This window comes from Neolamprologus multifasciatus, chromosome 12 (genome assembly GCF_963576455.1).
Source record: "Neolamprologus multifasciatus chromosome 12, fNeoMul1.2, whole genome shotgun sequence".
In the NCBI taxonomy this organism is placed as follows: domain Eukaryota; kingdom Metazoa; phylum Chordata; class Actinopteri; order Cichliformes; family Cichlidae; genus Neolamprologus; species Neolamprologus multifasciatus.
In genome coordinates, this window is record NC_140450.1 from 33,901,133 (window position 1) to 33,918,417 (window position 17,285).

General features: G+C 40.8%; 1 protein-coding gene across 1 annotated transcript in view; it reads left to right on the plus strand.

Annotated features, from left to right (window-relative positions):
* The window catches only part of galnt9 (polypeptide N-acetylgalactosaminyltransferase 9), a 123,139-nt gene that overhangs the window by 29,354 nt on the left and 76,500 nt on the right, over window positions 1-17,285 (plus strand). Inside the window, exon 3 of the mRNA XM_085179361.1 lies at window positions 3,823-3,989. Within this exon, the coding sequence (XP_085035487.1) occupies window positions 3,823-3,989 (167 nt within the window). The remainder of the gene's footprint in view (window positions 1-3,822; window positions 3,990-17,285) is intronic.

Genomic DNA, 17,285 nt, shown 5'->3' on the forward strand with positions numbered 1-17,285 from the left:
GCTGAATGGGAGAGGGAGGAGGACGCCGAACATATCAGCAGCCTTTCTACTGCAGGAACCATGAGCAGACACCCTGATTGGCCCTGGAAGCCTTTTTCTGTGCAGTATAAGATCGCTCTGACTCACTCAGTGATGTAATCATTTTGTGACAGGTGCAACCCTGCGTTCATTTTATGTTATTTCTTTTTTCTCCACCTCTGTGGCAGATGGTATTATGTTTGAATGAGCAGCAGTCTGTTTTTCTTTATCTTAGTTCCAATAGGTAGCGTTCCCCCCCCCCCCCCTTTTTTTTTTTTCAAACTGGCACGTTCCAAGTCAAAGCAATCAACATTGAGTTTTCAGGGACTCTCAGAAGTACTCACTCCAGAATAGGGATGGGTACCGGTGTACCCATCTACCAAACGGTAGTAACCAGACCGAAAAGCAGCGCACATTTCGGTGCTTTATTTCGGTGCTTTTTTTTCCTGAGCTGTGATACACTTTAGATTCTAGCCAATCATTTTACGTTTCCGAGGATAGTAGGCGGGGCCAGGTGCGTACGTTCTTTTAGAGCAGAGCTACAGATTAAAATGCCCAAGACGAAGCGGTCAAAAGTCTGGCTGTACTTCACAGCAAAAGATGCAAACTCAGCAGCCTGCAACAAGTGCTTTAAGCTGATACTGTGACACTGTCAAAGGAGGTAACACCTCAAATCCGATGAAACACCTGGCGACATAGCGGTTTTTTTTAAAGCCGAGAAATGCGCCGTATTTGATAGCTTGCTGCGAGACCTCACACCGAGCACATCTACTGCGCGTGTGGTGCCTGTTAACGGACCCGGAGCCCTGCTAGTGTAGCAGAAATGATGACGGATATTGATGGCAGCAGCAGCCGTTCTTCTCTGCGTGAGTAGCTTAATGTTGTTCGTGTGTAATTTACGTTGAGTAGGCTAACCACGTTATTACATTAATGCATGTAAGGTGAACTAGCAAACATCTTCATAGTTACATGCGGCTGTCTTCTTGTTTGATGGCAGATACTCCCTTCACCCTGGCCAAAAAGGCTAAAATGACCAAAGAAAAAGTGGGAAACAGTTAAACATGAGAGGTTTTTGGACAAAGTTTGTGTTTTTTCCATTGTTTAAGCACTGCTTCCAGCCAAGAGTGATACCATATATGCCCCATAGCTGCAGAAAAGGCTAACATTGTTATCTTTTTACAAAAAAACAGCTGAACATGAGAGGTTTTTGGACCAATTTTGTGTTCTCCATTCTTTAAGCACCGGTTTGAGCACCGTTTAAGCACCGGCACCGTTTCAAAAGTACCGGTTTGGCACCGGTATCGGATAAAACCTAAACGATACCCATCCCTACTCCAGATTAGGTCCTTTTATTTTCCCTGAAAACGGCCGTCAAAGACTTTGTTAAATTGTCTAATCGTTGTTTCGCTCAGTATTTGTAGCATTTGTTTTGTGTATGTTGTTTTTGAATCTGATTTGGTCTTACATTTGAGAACACAGAATAGCATTCTTTATTATTGAGTCTTTATTATTCATGTATTTGGCTTCTTCACATTCAGCGCGCACTCTCCCATTACGCACAACGGAGATAAAACGCAGGCAGTTTGACTTTTGGCTGCCTGCTTCTACTAGGATGTGTTGACTTCATCGTATCATTGGCACTGAAAGGTTACTATAACAACAAACTTGACCCTCCATGTTACCAAAGTCATACTTACAGTTTCTGGTAGGCTGGCTGTGCTGTGTGTTTTTCCATGTGGTCTCTTTGTTATCTTTAGTTTCTTTTCTTTTGCAGATGAAAACTGGGTCATTTGTAAATTAAAATATTTATTATTCCTCTGCCTTTGAGATAAATAGTTGTGCATCGCAGAGAAATATAAGAGTGTTTGCACTATGAAAATTCCTCTTTTACAGAGCATTTTACTCACTCAAGGGAAAAACTTCTTTTTAAAATCCAACCAGCAGAAGCAAACAATGAGCCCGATGTTCACACATTCAACTCACGAACATCTCTGATATGAACATTTTAGCCTTTGATATGGTTGTAACTCATGACATTGTCTCTATGCTACTTTGTCCTTGCTTACCTGAACACCTAAATGCACCAGAGCCATTATTAATACCACGAGTTACTCCTGTGATTTCCCTGCTACAACATTTCAAAGTGTCAGCTTCAGCCTTCCTGAGATGGCGCCACAATTTTCAAACTTAGCAAACCTTTCCTTGCTGTAGACTCACATTAACATACATGTACTGTTCCAAAAAATAGTAATGTCAAAGTATCTTACTGTATATTTTACAGTTTTGTACTGTCTTACTAGAATATCATTACATTTACATAGGTAGACTGTGATTTTACATGTCAAAGGTAAAATAACATAACATCACTGTAAATATAGTAAAACACAATTTACTTGTTTTTTAAATATATTTTTTTGTACATATGCATATTTAGATTGTAAAAATACATTCAGAAATGTATTATAACTTCACAAATATTTGTCTGTTATGTGAGAGAATGATCTGTTAAATTCAAATGTAATACTATGGAAAAATATATAAAATGATCGAAAATTAATGAGAATAATCAATAATTAAAGGAGTATTTGAATTATAATTGTGCTGAAAATTACATGTCATCTATGTCTGATTCAATAATTCAGAGGTAACAAGTGAAAATATAATTAATAGGAATAAAAACAAAAAAAACCCCATATAAAACATTGCACGCTGTGCTAATTATATATTTCAAAAAATAAATGTAGAGGCAGGAATTGCAATTAATATAAATCTCAAAGTATTCACAACATTCCTGAACAGAAATAGGCCTCTGCACCTGGGGTGAGGGTGTGGCCATGAAAACAATGTGACATGCCATTGGATGTTGGGACACATAATAACATGACGCTAAGCATCGGTCAATGAATGTGAACTAACAACCACAAGGTCGCGGGTATGGCTGCGCTGTAGGAAAAACATCCTAATATAAAAGTATTTTACTGCATTTTAGTTTTGTTCTGTTCTTCTATAATATCATTAAAGTTACGTAAATAGACTGTGAATAAATGACGACCTCGGAAAAATGAGGAAATATGAGAACCGTCTGGACTCAATCTACACATGTTCACTCTTTTCCTTCAAATCGCTTCGAAACACGCTATTTAACGTCATTAAAGTCCTGGTTAAGATCAGGAATAAGGTTATGGTTAGGCCTAGGGATCATTGTTTGATCACGTTAAAATGTTCCTAATTTAATGTCTAAAATCACTTGAAAAGGCAGAATCCCATGTAAAATGAGCGCAACAAACTCTATTTTCATTACTGAAAATGACTGTATTTTCATGAGAAAGTTATTTTCTGTTATTTTACGGTCGTATTTTGGCGCCCCAGCTGCCGGAATATTACTGTTTTTTTAGGATTTGTTTTTTTCCCTATTTATAGCTAATTTCATTGTTTAATCACATTAACACGTTCCTAATTTAATGTTTAAAATCACTTGAAAAGGCAGAATACCATGTAAAATTAGCGCAACAAACTGTATTGTCATTACTGGAAATAACTGTATTTTTATGAGGAAGTTATTTTCTGATATTTTACGATAGTATTTTGGCGCCCCAGCTGCCAGAATATTACCGTTTTTTAAGATTTTTTTTTTTTAACAGTGTGTATAAAACTCACAATCTACCTTGCAGCAAGCAACCACTTCTTGAATATACTCTTTGTCTTCTCTGATATATTCATATTAATCCTTTGAAGGAAAAATCCAATTAATAAAGTCAGCGTAGGTTTAATATCGGTGAATAATCTTTGCGTTTCTTTTATCAGGTGTAAGCAGATGACGTACCCAGAGGACCTTCCTCAGATCTCAGTAGTCTTCATCTTTGTGAACGAGGCTCTGTCAGTGATCCTGCGCTCCGTCCACAGTGTGGTCAATCACACACCGGCACACCTGCTGAAGGAGATCATCTTGGTAGATGACAACAGTGACAGTGGTAAGGCCTTTCACGGTTTTATTAATATAATATCTTATATTAGTTTTAATTCTCTTAGAGAAATACCAGTATAGTTGTTTTTCTGTTGAGGTCAGTCTTTGTTCTTTAACATTAACTGACGGCTTTAATTTAAATCTAGCCAGTTACAGTATTTCCTTATTGCAACATGTTTTTGTTTTTTGTATCAGGATCCATCTCTAAGTTTATTCTCGGACAGGGAATTTAAAAAACAATCTTATGGTTTGCTTATTCAGTTGAGACAGCCACTTTATTTATCTCTGGCTGTCTTCTCTCGTGGAGCAGCTTTTAAATTCATGTCTGAATTGTTGGTCTGTTTATGCTACGGTATATTTTAGTATTTTCTTATGTGTTCCTGTTCCACACTTTCCTGAGTTTTTTATGTCTGTTTGGGTTCGTGAGTAACGGTTGAGGTGATGGCGAACCCCTGAGGGTAAACACTTGAGCACCAGGTTTTAAAATAGCATAAAAAAAGGGGGGGGAGCAGGATGGATTTGTCTCATCTACACTGCCGTGTACTACTGTCTCCATGGCGATGTGGGCAAATCCTTCAGTGGTCTCCACTCCTCGGCGCCCACAGCAGCTGACGATGCTTAGCTTCATCTCCCCAAAGCTTTCCTGTTTGGAGAGCGAGTCACAATGAACTAGATTCCAGACCACGCTTGGCCCTTCCTCACTTGGCACTGAGTAGCAAGCCTGCCTCCCTCAGGCTGGCAGAAGAAAAGGACGCATAAATAACATACTAAAAGAAGGCAAACCAGGAGTCACCACTGGCACATTTCCATTCCCCACTAAGCCTCTAACTGCCGACCATTAAAAAGGGAGGCTTTAAAAGTCAGCGAACAGAGAGAATGGAGTCTGACCTCATGTCTCATTATATTGGCTTGACTGTAGTAGTAAACAAAACCTCTCCAGTGACTTCGTCAGTGGATTATTTTCAAACGAGGAACAGTTGTTATTATTTAGTAGTACCAACGCTGGGGCTAATTGGGTTGGCATGTGTTCTGCAGTCATTTCCCTTTGAAATAAACTTGGCTTCCTGTCTTTTTTATTCTTTCCTGCTTTTTAGACTATGTATCTCGCCTTCATAGTGTTCACCTATGTTTCCTACTAGCTGCTCAGTCACACTACAGTAAAGATAGGACAGCAACCTCCATCCAGCTAGTATTGGTGGCTGCCCCGTGATTCAATTGACTATTTTTGCATTTAGCAAGTGATTGCAAGTAATTACGATAACCAACTGGGTGCCCAGTGTATGCACATGCAAAGTCCTCAACCTCTGGGCGACTAATAGGGGTGGATTTAAAAAATCGATTTCCCAATTTGACTCGATTTTAGTTTGAACGAAGCGATTGTGATTCATCAAATCCTGAATCGATTTTGAAATCTAAATGTGTTTTGCCAGAAATGCCAGAATCTCAGCTTCAAGCTCACAAAACTGTTTTATCAACTGCCAAACAGCGAAAACAGCAACTGATTGAAGAGCAGGTAAACGCAGGTAAACGCATGCCGCAAAAAGATATAAACACAAAGGGCAACCCGACGACACGTACACGCTGTCGGTGCTGAAGGACGATCTCACAGATTCTGAAGCTGCAGGTTTCGTTACTCTCCAATCCAAATTCATCAAAGACAAGAAAGTCTCATTTTAAAATGATGCCAAATTGCAAAACGCTCAGCTGTGTCTCTCATTAAACCTCTGTAACTTTGCTCTGCTTCACTTCAGCAGCATCAGGTAACGTTCATATGTTGATTCGTGGTTTTCCTCAGTTTTTGTTCTACTGCAGAATATTTTTAAGGCGGTTATCTGCCATAGAAAGCCAGGCCAGAAAAATCTTCATGTTTTCTGTTTTTTATCTTCAGTTACTTTGACACAAATGCACCTGCTGTGATGCTCAAACCTATGGTGAAGTCTCACGAGTGTCAGCTTTGTTTTTATATATACATATAAAATATGGATATTTAAGGATAAATGATCACAATGAGAATATTTTTGACTGAGTCAAAAAGGAAACGATTGAATCGAATCAGTTATAGAAATCAGTGACGATACCCAGCTTGGTAACCCCTTTTAATTGCAAAGGGATTGTGCAGGTCGCCTGCACATAATTGCAGTCCAATTTATAGAGGAAGAGCGATTGCCAGAAAATTTCAGTAAATCCAAGTCAGCTGTGCCAAGCTTCTATGTGTTTCTTTGCAGTAGGGGACTCAGCTCTGCTGGCTGTATTCTGGTCATTTTCTCATGCATCTTAGGTTTTCCAGCACAGATCTTTTCCTGATTTATTCTAGCTTATCACTACATTATTATAAACAGCTGCAAGTAGTTGCCAACTTGACTACATTCAATTGCAAACTGATGGCCCTGGTAGCAGGTTGAAGTGCCAAAGTTGTTCTGAACACTGCGAGTGTTGGTGAACGGTCACGGACCTGGTCAACATCTTCAAAGCAGCCATTTCAAAGGCATCTGGTCATGTCACAGTCTCCACTCGCTGTTTTGTCTAGTGCGATTGTTTCTGGTCCAGTACCTGCCTGTGTTAGCTGTTCTCATTCAAAGAGTGTAGGACAAATTAATGCAGCCAGTCAGTCAGCAACAAATACATAATTAGGTTGCATTTCTAAGTACACGGCTACGTGTAGAACTCTAAAAAATCTAATTTTGAAGCAATTACTTAAAGAAAAAGGAAAAAAGAGGGAATCAATTATGTGTTTGTGAAGTAATAAAATCTGGGTTTACAATGTTTTTATCCATTCATAATCATTCATTTTGACTGATAAAAGCATTGCATGGATTCAACATTACATTTCCCTTCAGTCCTGCAGTTTTACCAGTATTCAACTCACTCTTTTGATTTTATCTTCATCTTTATTCTTTTTTGGTCCATGTGCATGGTTCAGCAAAAAAGTAACGAATTCTGGCTCAAACATAAAGTAGCAAAACATAAAGCCGCCATTCTTTTCCAGGTTATTTCACCCCAGAATCGTGGCCACTGCAGGAATGGAAGCTTGTCAAAACCGTCACAATAAAGTTGTCTCTGCTGAAAATGGACAAATGAAAACTGCTGTAAAAGAGGTTAACGTTAGTCTGCAGACATCACACTACATGACTAACAGCATGTGACTGCACTGTGCTTTAATTGACCACTTGCCTCATTCATCTGTAATGAAAGGTCAGTTTCAGGTCATTATCGCATCCGTCAGCTTCTCTTAGTGCGTGTTTACCAACACTGATGATCATTTGTGCAGATGTGTGAGCGGTGTCTTGGGAGTTGCGGTGCTGTGACATTAGAAAATTAACATGCGGACTGGACTGTTTGACCTTTAGCGGCTGCCTCTTACTGTCCCTGCTCGTTTAAGTAAAACTCAGTGAAATGAACTGAGGCGCAGCCACTCCTGGAGCAATGAATCACACACAGGAAACATGTTTGCCAGCCACGGCGACACATTTTCTTCACTGTGACATTTGTTTGATAACAGGTAGCACTGCTTCTAGTGTGCTGTACTAAATGTGCCCTTCCCCATTGATTGCTGTGGCTGTGTGTGTCAGTCAGGATGACTCCAGTTCATAGCTGTTCATAATGCTAGCAGCAAGGAAAGACTCAATGAGGCCTACAGTATTAAATTCCAGCAGATACCATCATAAATTGATAACTTAATGATTCATATAATGAAAACACGATATAAACTGAAAGCCATGTTGATTACAGCTTGTAATATACATTTCAAGTCAATACTGAATTGCTTTAAACGTTGCATACATTAAATCAGATTTATGCTTCAGAACAGACGCCATGCTCGTTAGCAAAGAGCAAGAAATTCCTCTCACGGACGATTAATTAGGCAAAGAAAACGCACTGAATACACAATTATATATATATTTCTTTTTGTTTGAATGGAACTAAGTCCTCGTTTGCAGAAATAATTAAGGAACAAGAGTTTTCTTTGGTTAAATTTGCAGCAGGAAGCAGAAATCTAGAAAAATAGATACACAGCCTTCCTCCTGCAGCTTTTCTTTCACTGCTCTAAGCTCCTCCCACCAGCAAAGGCGTGAAACAAATATACGAATAAGAAGTTCGCACAATGCAGAACTCCATTTCTTTATTAACTGCATCTAGTAGTCTCAGAAAAAGGGGTTGGCGATATATCGGATTTACTCGATGTATCGCAGGTTTTTCCAAGTATGATGGTTCAAATGGTTTTATTGTAACCGTCGAGTGTAAATTGCCATGCGTGTTGTATTCTGTTGAAACTATTGCTGCAAAAGGTAGCAAATTTATTCCACCAGCTGAAAAGTCATCCATTACAAAGTTATCACTGTTTTAAACTCTGCATATCAACGTCTCGACGTTTTGTCACGTCCCAGGGCGTTCCTGAGGAACGCGAAAGGAGACCTTCGGCGTTCTTATGGTACGCAGCGGGTTATGGGCGAAATCCAGTGCAATGAGGCTCCCGCGGTAATAGACGTTCCAGCTAGGGGTGGGTTTTTATAATCGATTTATCGATTAAAATCGATTCTGGCTTGGATAACGTAAAATCGATTCATTAAAATCCTGAATCGATTTTTTAATATAAATTTATTTTGCCCGAAATGCCAGAATCTCTGGTGAAATCTCAACAACCACCAAACAGCTAAGACAGTAAATGAGAGCAGGAACACGGATTCTGCACAAACTACGCTTCACATAAACATCGTCATGAATTCACTCTGACTTTTACTGTTTTGCTTCGACCACGATGCACAGCTCTCTCTCTCTCTCTCTCTCTCTCTGTACTGTTTTCTTCATTATTCGCTTGTTTGTTACGCACAAGTCTACCGTTGTTTACAGCGCTGTCGGCCAACGTTTTTTTTCCCTGTTTTATATACTTCTGAAAATAAAACCTAATTTCTGTCGTTCAATATTGAACAAATTTAAACTTTTTAAAATTATGCAAAATGCAAAACGCTTATCTGTGTCTCTAATAAAACCGCTGTAACTTCAGAGGTAACGTTCATGTGTTGATTAATGGTTTTCTTTCGTTTTTGATCTACTGCAGAATATTTGTATAAAATCCAGGCCAGGAAAATCTCCTTCATGTTTTTCTGTGTTTTATCTTCAGCTACTTTGACACAAAGGCCTCTGCTGTGATGCTCACACCTTTGATAAAGTCTTGCGTGTGTCAGCTTCCTTTTTATAGATACAAAAATATGTAAATGCACTGATCTGAATTATAATATTTCTGACTGTCAAAATTTCCCAGATTCAAATCGGAGTGAATCGAATCGAATCGAATTAAATCGAATCGTGGATCGAATCGATTCTGGACCTTGTGAATCTGAATTGAATCGATTCTAGAAATCAGTGACGATACCCGGCCCTAACCATAACCTTTTTCCTGAGCTTAACCAGGACTTTAATGATGTTAAATAGCGTGTTTCTAAGCGATTTGAAGAAAAAGAGCGAACATGTGTAGATTGAGTCCATACGGTTCTCATATTTCCTCATTTTTCCGAGGTCGTCATTTAGTAACGTGGTGGGTAGCCGAAAACGTAATATGTTGACGATTTGTCACCTAGCGTAAAATGTTACGCTTTGGGAGTGAGAACGCGTTGCCATTTGAGGTCACTACATTTTTTTGTCTTATAATTCTTATATGTTACAATCAAAAAAAGAGCACCTTTGTAATTTCACTTGTTTTATTTTGTCTCGTGATTATTGCTTGATGTCCTTTATTGTTGCTATTTGTTTGTTAAAACCACAGATAGAGATTTACTGTGACAACGCTGCCGTTTGTGAAAACATCTGTGTGCAGCTGATGGTTACATTTCTTTTTAATTCATTCTGATTTTTTGTATTCAAAGTAGAAAACAAATATGGAATGGTCAATTTGGATGAGTATACCAGTGCAATTTTAGGCACTATATGCTTCAAAATAACATTTGTTTTTGAATGTTATTTAAACACATCATGATATTCATCGTGTGTCGTCATGTAGCCAAAAAATATTGTGATTTTAGAGTGTCCTCATGCTACCCTGCCCTACTCAGAATAAATAAGTCGCTCTAACTGTCATGATCCGTAGTTCAGCACACAAGCTGGACCCAGAAGCAGAGACAACACGCACAGGACTACGAAAAATAAACTTTATTTCAACTAAAGGTGTCCCGGAAGGGTCAAAGGAAAACACGTGAGAAACTAGAAAAACCAAGGGAGTTACGCAGGAACGCCGTAATTGGGACTGTGGGAGGAGTCAAAGCGGGGCCGTGGGAGCCGGAGGGAGGGGTGAGGGTCCGCGGGGGAGCTCCAGGAAAGAGGTGATCCAAACTCCAGACGGGCAGATGGCTCAAAAACACGCCGAGCTGTTACCGCTGTGAGACGACTAACAGACTGGCGTGGAGCAGCTGGCTGGGCTGGATCAAATAGTCCACCTGATAATCGCCTGAGATGGGATGCAGGTGTGGAGTTAACAGCCACACCCGTGGGCGTGGGCATCCCATCAGCTCCTTGGACACCGGGCCGCGGACCATGACACTAACTTAGTTATCTTAAATAAGCGCCACCAAGTTTCCATAATTTTTTAAAGTTCTGGGAACATAAAAGATTAAATGAAACTGTCCTATATAACACATGGTGGTGAAGGTGTGCATGGATTTTTTTTCCTGTTTTAAAAATAAGTCATACGCCTGACTTCAGTCTCACCCAAGTGTTAGACGTGATCTTGTGTGAGTCTTTGAGACGTCTGTGTCATCAGCTTCATTTTTCTTTTCCTGACAAAAACAGGAAGAAATTGCTCAATAAAAATAATGATTCCAACTAAAACTCACATATGCAAATTGATGTTTATTTATTTATTTTTTCATAGAAGGTTCAAGAAACAATTCAAAAAATGTAAATGTTCTTTGTTTCATGGTTCAGGCGTTACAGGTTTAACCTGGGATTGCAATCGTGCTCTCTCAGGGGAAACTCATCGCACCACCACGTCTTACTTCCTGTGTTAACCTTTTTACCCTTTTAGTCTGGACTGATAAAACTGGCTAGGCTTTCTAAATCCAGATAACAGAGCCTAGAGTAGCCACAGGACTCTAGTTCCCTCTGATTTCACTTCCAATATATTGAAAGATTAGCGTAGACTTTTTTCCCCTAACGATGTCAAAAAGCATTTTGCCTGCCACAACTTTTACAGCTTTCAGTCATTGCTTGCAGCAAACAAGCTGTACAGTATCTCCAGCAATTCATCTGTCGGTTATTCAGAGAAAATCAAGCAAGATGTTGAGCGATAAGAATTTTAAATGAAGCAGATGCACAGACATTAAGATCAGGTACGTTAGAAGAGGAAAAGATCAAACACCAACTACTTTACTGTCATGCTGTTCCCAATAAATGCGCGAGAGGTGGGTGACCTCAATATTGCTGACATGCCGCGGCACGAATCATTTCTGCAACTCTGAAGTCTGTTGACAAAAACGTTTTCCACTTGCAGCGACGAACCGTACTGTACTCTGACGCGGCGCTTCAGCTGGAAGCTTTCGTGTCAGGATGACAAGCACATGATTCCTTTTTTTAATATTTAATCCATCAACACATTGTGGTGAGCCAGTTTACCCATTAGGTAACTTTACTATTCTGCTCATGATTGATGAAAGCGATCGATATCTGGCCTGTTCGGGGATCGGTGTCGGAGACAAGTCAATAAATCCAGAGTTAAAAGAATGTGGCCTGTGGTTTGTGTTGCACAAGTTAAATCTCTTTCCTCTGAAGGTGATCGTTTTACTTCGCCAGACAAAAACATAATTAAGAGGTGGTCTGAGGCTGGTCTTATTGGAGGAGAAAATCCTGGGGGTTAATTTTAATAGACTGCCAGTTAGACGTCTCTTTGGACAGCAGGAAGGAGCGAATGTTCAGGCTTTAAAAAGAATGTTCAGTAACACTTCATCATGCACCCTTAACACAGCACTCTATAATCTCCCATGACTTCCAGGGATTCGTGGTGTTCCTTGCACAGTAGAGTATGTATTCATTTAAATTCACAGTATGATGGATAGTCATCCTCTGCCATGTTGCATTGCCAGTACTTTAAAATGTATTCCCAGCTCCATAACTCTCTTCCGATGGATGCATTCCAGCGTTTTATTTGCGAGGATCAGAGAGAGTCCCATAACTTTTCTTCTTTCCAGCAAAGCCTAGTAATTATTACACCCTAATAGCTTTTATTGTATTGTAGCTGCAGGGTAGACTGATGATGAAGGAGCCTCACTGCACAGGTCCGAAACCTGCTATGGGTGCAATCAGAAGCTGCTGAGGTGCTTTACAATGCAGCTTCTAACGGTGACTGGTTTAAATTCAATAAGATGAACCCTACAAACCTTATAGTTCATGAATTATTGTACGTGATGTTATTATTAAATTCCCACAACGTTTTCATCTGTATCCATCCCTTTGTGATCCTTTAAAGAGCTGGATAAAAAGTAGAGTCCAAGTCCAGCTTTTGCAGGATGAAATGCTTCCTACCGTTTGGGACACATTAAAGGGGCATCAACACAGAAAGTGACTAGCAGCGATCAGAGACCACAGAAAGTCAATGTCAACATTCAACCTTCAAGAGATGACAGGCACAGTAACTGCTGGTTACATGGAGTGGGTGTATCCCAAGTTAAACCTAAATCTAGGCAGTGGTTAGGGACCAACTGCTACAAAGTGATGCATAGCAAACACATTCCCTCTTCTGCGGGTGCTCCTCAATCGTTACCTTCCATCCATCCATTTGTTCAGAGTTATTCAGAGTTCAGCTTCTATAGGGTGAGAGACGAGTACACCGTGGACGGATCGCCAGCGTGTCGCAGTGCTGAGAGACAGACAGACATTTGCACTCACAGTGCCAGTTTAGAATCATCAATTAACCTAACCTCACTAACTGCGTGTCTTTGGACTGAGGGAGGAAGCCAGAGTACCTGGAAAGAACAGACGCAGGAAGAACATGACATGCAAACTACACCCAGAAAGGCCCTGATGCTGGATTAGGACCTTTTCACCTACCTACACCACCATGGTGCACATCATTACCGATTTATAAAGGGGGAAAAAGAGTCATAAAATCACTGAGTTGTCTCTTGACTTTTAATTTGACTGATTTGAAAATGTCAAACAGTAGAAGCTGAGTTTGATTCAAATTAATCGACATCATCTCAACCTGTCAGGATGAATGTTCTAAGTCAGCGGTCTCCAACCTTTTTTGCGCCACGGACCGGTTTATGCCCGACAATATTTTCATGGACCGGCCTTTAAGGTGTCGCGGATAAATACAACAAAATAAAACTAGTACTGGTACCGAAGATTTATTCATAACACACGTGAAAAGACCAATGAAAACCGAGTAAACGATAAAAACGATAACAAAATAACGCTGAAAACCGATAAAAACCCTGAAAACGATACATTTCACTGAGCCTCAACTCTCGCGGCCCGGTACCAAACGACTCACGGACCGGTACCGGTCCGAGGCCCGGGGGTTGGGGACCGCTGTGTCATCAGCTGAGGAGGTACTCAAATACTTTACTGCTGTAAATGACCCACAGCAGACCTGACAGTTCAATGCTTTTCAGCATACTTGCTTTATTTTTTTATTTTATTTTATTTTATTTTTTTGCCTGTCCCGTTTGGCTCTTTTGCATCAGAATTATTGTCTAAAGGCGAAGAAAGATGCCCAACGGATTTACTTTACCAAATTGACCATCCCAGCCTTGCCGTAATGGTCCATTTGATTCACCTTTTATTGTTTATTCTATTTTAACTTGCTGAATACGGGACAGACTTGACTGGGGGAAAGAAAAGGGAGAAAGAAAGAGGGAAAGAAAAACAGCTGAGAAGAGGGACGGGTAGAGAAGGGCAAAAAACAAAAACCAACAGAATAAGCAGAAAAAAAAATACATATATCGATCACCTGGATCACCTGTTGAGAAAGAAAAAAGAAAACAAGCAGAAGAAAACGAGAGTAATACAATAAACAACATCACGATGATATATGGGAATATGACAGTATTCCCAAAAAGGGTGTCGTTTGTGTGTGTGAGCACCCGTGTGTACACCTGTGAGCATGGACGCGCTTGTTTTTAAAAGGTTCCTTCATGTAATGATCTGCTAGAGGGTGTGGGGGGGCCACAGCCCCGTCCACCAGGGCATGAAGCAGGTATGGAGGAGATCAAAACTCCAGACATCCAGAGGCCCCCAGAGCACAAGAGACCAACAGAGGGGCAGCCGCGCCACTGTCCCAGAAAGAGCTGAGGAGAGCCCCAGATGAGGGGTCACTCAGCAGCCGCGGAGCAGAAGCCAGGGGGGGTTGCAGTGACGTGCCCGTGAGCTCCGCCGGCAGCCAGCTGCGCCTGAGTGACCGAGCCCCAGGCCAAGAGGCCGAGGGCACCCCACCCCCGAAGTGGCCCGAGCAAGCCCCAGGCTCCAGGCCCCGATAAGTAGCCACCAAGGAGTGAGCCGGTGTGTACCTGGGCGTCCATCCCCGGACACAAAGAACCACCAACGCACCGATGTCTGAGGGCGAGTGGTGGGGGGGAGTTCGGCCTCCAAACCTTAGAGGGCCCGAGATGTCCCCAGAGAGGTGGCGTCTGATACCCAACCTGACATATAGACACAGACATACAGGCGCACACAGATACAAACATCTATTCCCACCCTCATGCTCTCATATGCACTTACTCCACACTCACCCAACGTGGAGACAGACATAAAGAGACGCTGTGCACACAATCACACTCCCCAAGCGTACTCTACGAACCGGGTCTAGGTACCCTTGCCCCTGGAGGGAGGAACTGCACCCAGACCCAGGTGGTGTTACCCTTTTCCCTGCGGTGGGGAGAAGCAGACCGCCCCGTTAATAAAGCATACTTGCTTTATTAACTTGGATGCTGTACACAGCGGCTGCAGCTTTGCAGCTTAGCCGCACACATCACCATCTCTAACAACCACAGACAGACAGCACAGCTTTTTATGCCGGAGAGGTGGGTTTGCAGATGCCGTGCAGGTGCGTCCATCTCTCAGACCACGCCCTGCCACAACTACAAACACAGAACAGATGTGTCATCACAGTCACAAATATTAAAAAGTAATTATTTTACAGAAAATGCTTCAGATGACTGCTCTGTAGTAGCTGTAGTGGCAAAAGTACCACGGTGTCAAAATAAGAGCAAGGCAAAGCTGCAATATAAGTACAAACTACTAGTGTGCCTTCAAAGTTTGTTACCATGGCACTGTGAGCAATTAGAAATATATTTTACTGCTATTGTTAATCATAATCATCATTACCATTGCATTAATAATACAATCTGCAGTATTGATGTTGTATTCAGATGTTTAAACATATTGGTACCCAATTAGCCTTTATTACAGGTGCAGTTATAACCACTCTAAACTGTTGAGTTGAATCTATAATCTTAAATGCTTTTGAATACTTGTTATAATCTTAAATGTGTATGTGCTGGCCTTCTGTCTGGTGGAAAAGGTTACAAGTTGAAACTGAGTGCAGTTCATGCTGACACAAACACACAGTAGACTTTATCTCTTTTATAGGTGAGAGGTTAATCATGTTTGCTTGTAACTCTAAAATTGTCTCTGCAAAAAGAGGAACAGTTTGGTTTTCCAGACGGGAAGTGAAAGTCAGAATGTTGACAGGAAGCATCTGCTGTGGAGACGGAGACAATGTTATTTTTAAACTGTCTTAAGTCATTGTGGTTTTGAAACCTATGTATGAACTGTATCTGAATGACGTTTAAGGGCGTCAGTAAATTTTAGCCCTGAAAGGTATAAAACACCTGCTTATGCTCTGTAAGTCGGCGATCGGCGCTGTCTGCGTACAGCGGGCGGTCTTCCCACGCGTGTCATTAAAATCATCGTTTGACTCCACCCGGCCGGATCAGTGTTGTTATTATGGAAGTTGATTACCTCCTCTACCCCTCCTCAATATTGAACCTTAACAGCACCCATGTTAAATACATTTACAGTCTAATTGCTTACTTACCTGATGTAGTGTTCACATGGACTCCAACACCATCTATCATCAACACAATCTAGCTTAGACAATTTTGCAAATTGCCTAATTAGGAAAGTTGTATCTAATGCATCTGTATCTGTCTACAAAATAAAAGAATACCCTTTTTTATTTCTTTAGCTAGGACCCGTGGCGAATATGAGGGGCATCTATTAAATCTCCAAAATGAGATACTTTTGACTGGGTTCCTCTAGGACCTCAACATACTGGTACTTTTAAAAAGCAATATGTAAAATAGAACTAGAAACGAATGATATGAAGTCATTAGGAACTAAATGACAAAATCATGGAAATTAAAATGATGGAAAAAAGCCTCAGGGGTGTGCAGGTACTGCAGTCAGTGGGATTACAGGTTAATTTAGTGTTAAATGCTCGTGCTTTTTTCCGTCTCTTCGAGGGCCAGTAGGATACCAGCAAATTCACCCTCTCTCCCTGCAGCAGTCACCGCTGTATGTTAGGACCTTCAGCTAGAAAAAGACTCCTGACAATCCTTCACTATGTCTCCTCAATGACACACGGGGGATTAGACAGCCATTTTTTTTATACTTTCACCGGCTGATTTATGTTGCGAGCTGAAGTCAGAAGCTAGGTGTGGATGCTGTTCAGAGCCGATGTGCCACACGCTTTCTTATTAATCTCTCCCTCAGAAAGTGGAGCGCTCAGCAGTAACCCGGAGGAGAAGCTCAAACAGCCATCTATCCTCCGACGAAACACAGACGGCAATTTGCACAACTGGCTGTTTACCCATCAAACTTTGTTTCCAGTGATGACAGCCAGCCTCATCCCTGAGAGCAGAGCAGAGACAATATTGTAATCCAGTTGGAATAAAGACTTGCGACGAGGAATGCCTTAGGACTACAGTAACTTGTATAGAAATCGTTAACTTGGTCTCATGTGACTAGAATAGAAATACACAACATTAACATAGGGAATTACTTATAAATCTATACAGAATATTAAAGGAAAAGCTCATGTTTTCCAGCAGTTTCTAATTAAATGAAACAATTACTGGAAAATTTAAGTATTCTTGTGTTTGATATGCTCCCCTTTTGTTTGAATGGAAGCATGTTTTTAGTATGCTCAGAATCAGTGTTCTGCTTCATTATGAATCCTTATTCAACAACAACAACAACTTTATTTATAAAGCACTTTAAAACAACCACAGCTGACACAAAGTGCTGTACATTGGAACTGTAAAATAAAATTACATGAGATATAAGTAAAAACCAAATAAAAGAAGAGTGAAATCAT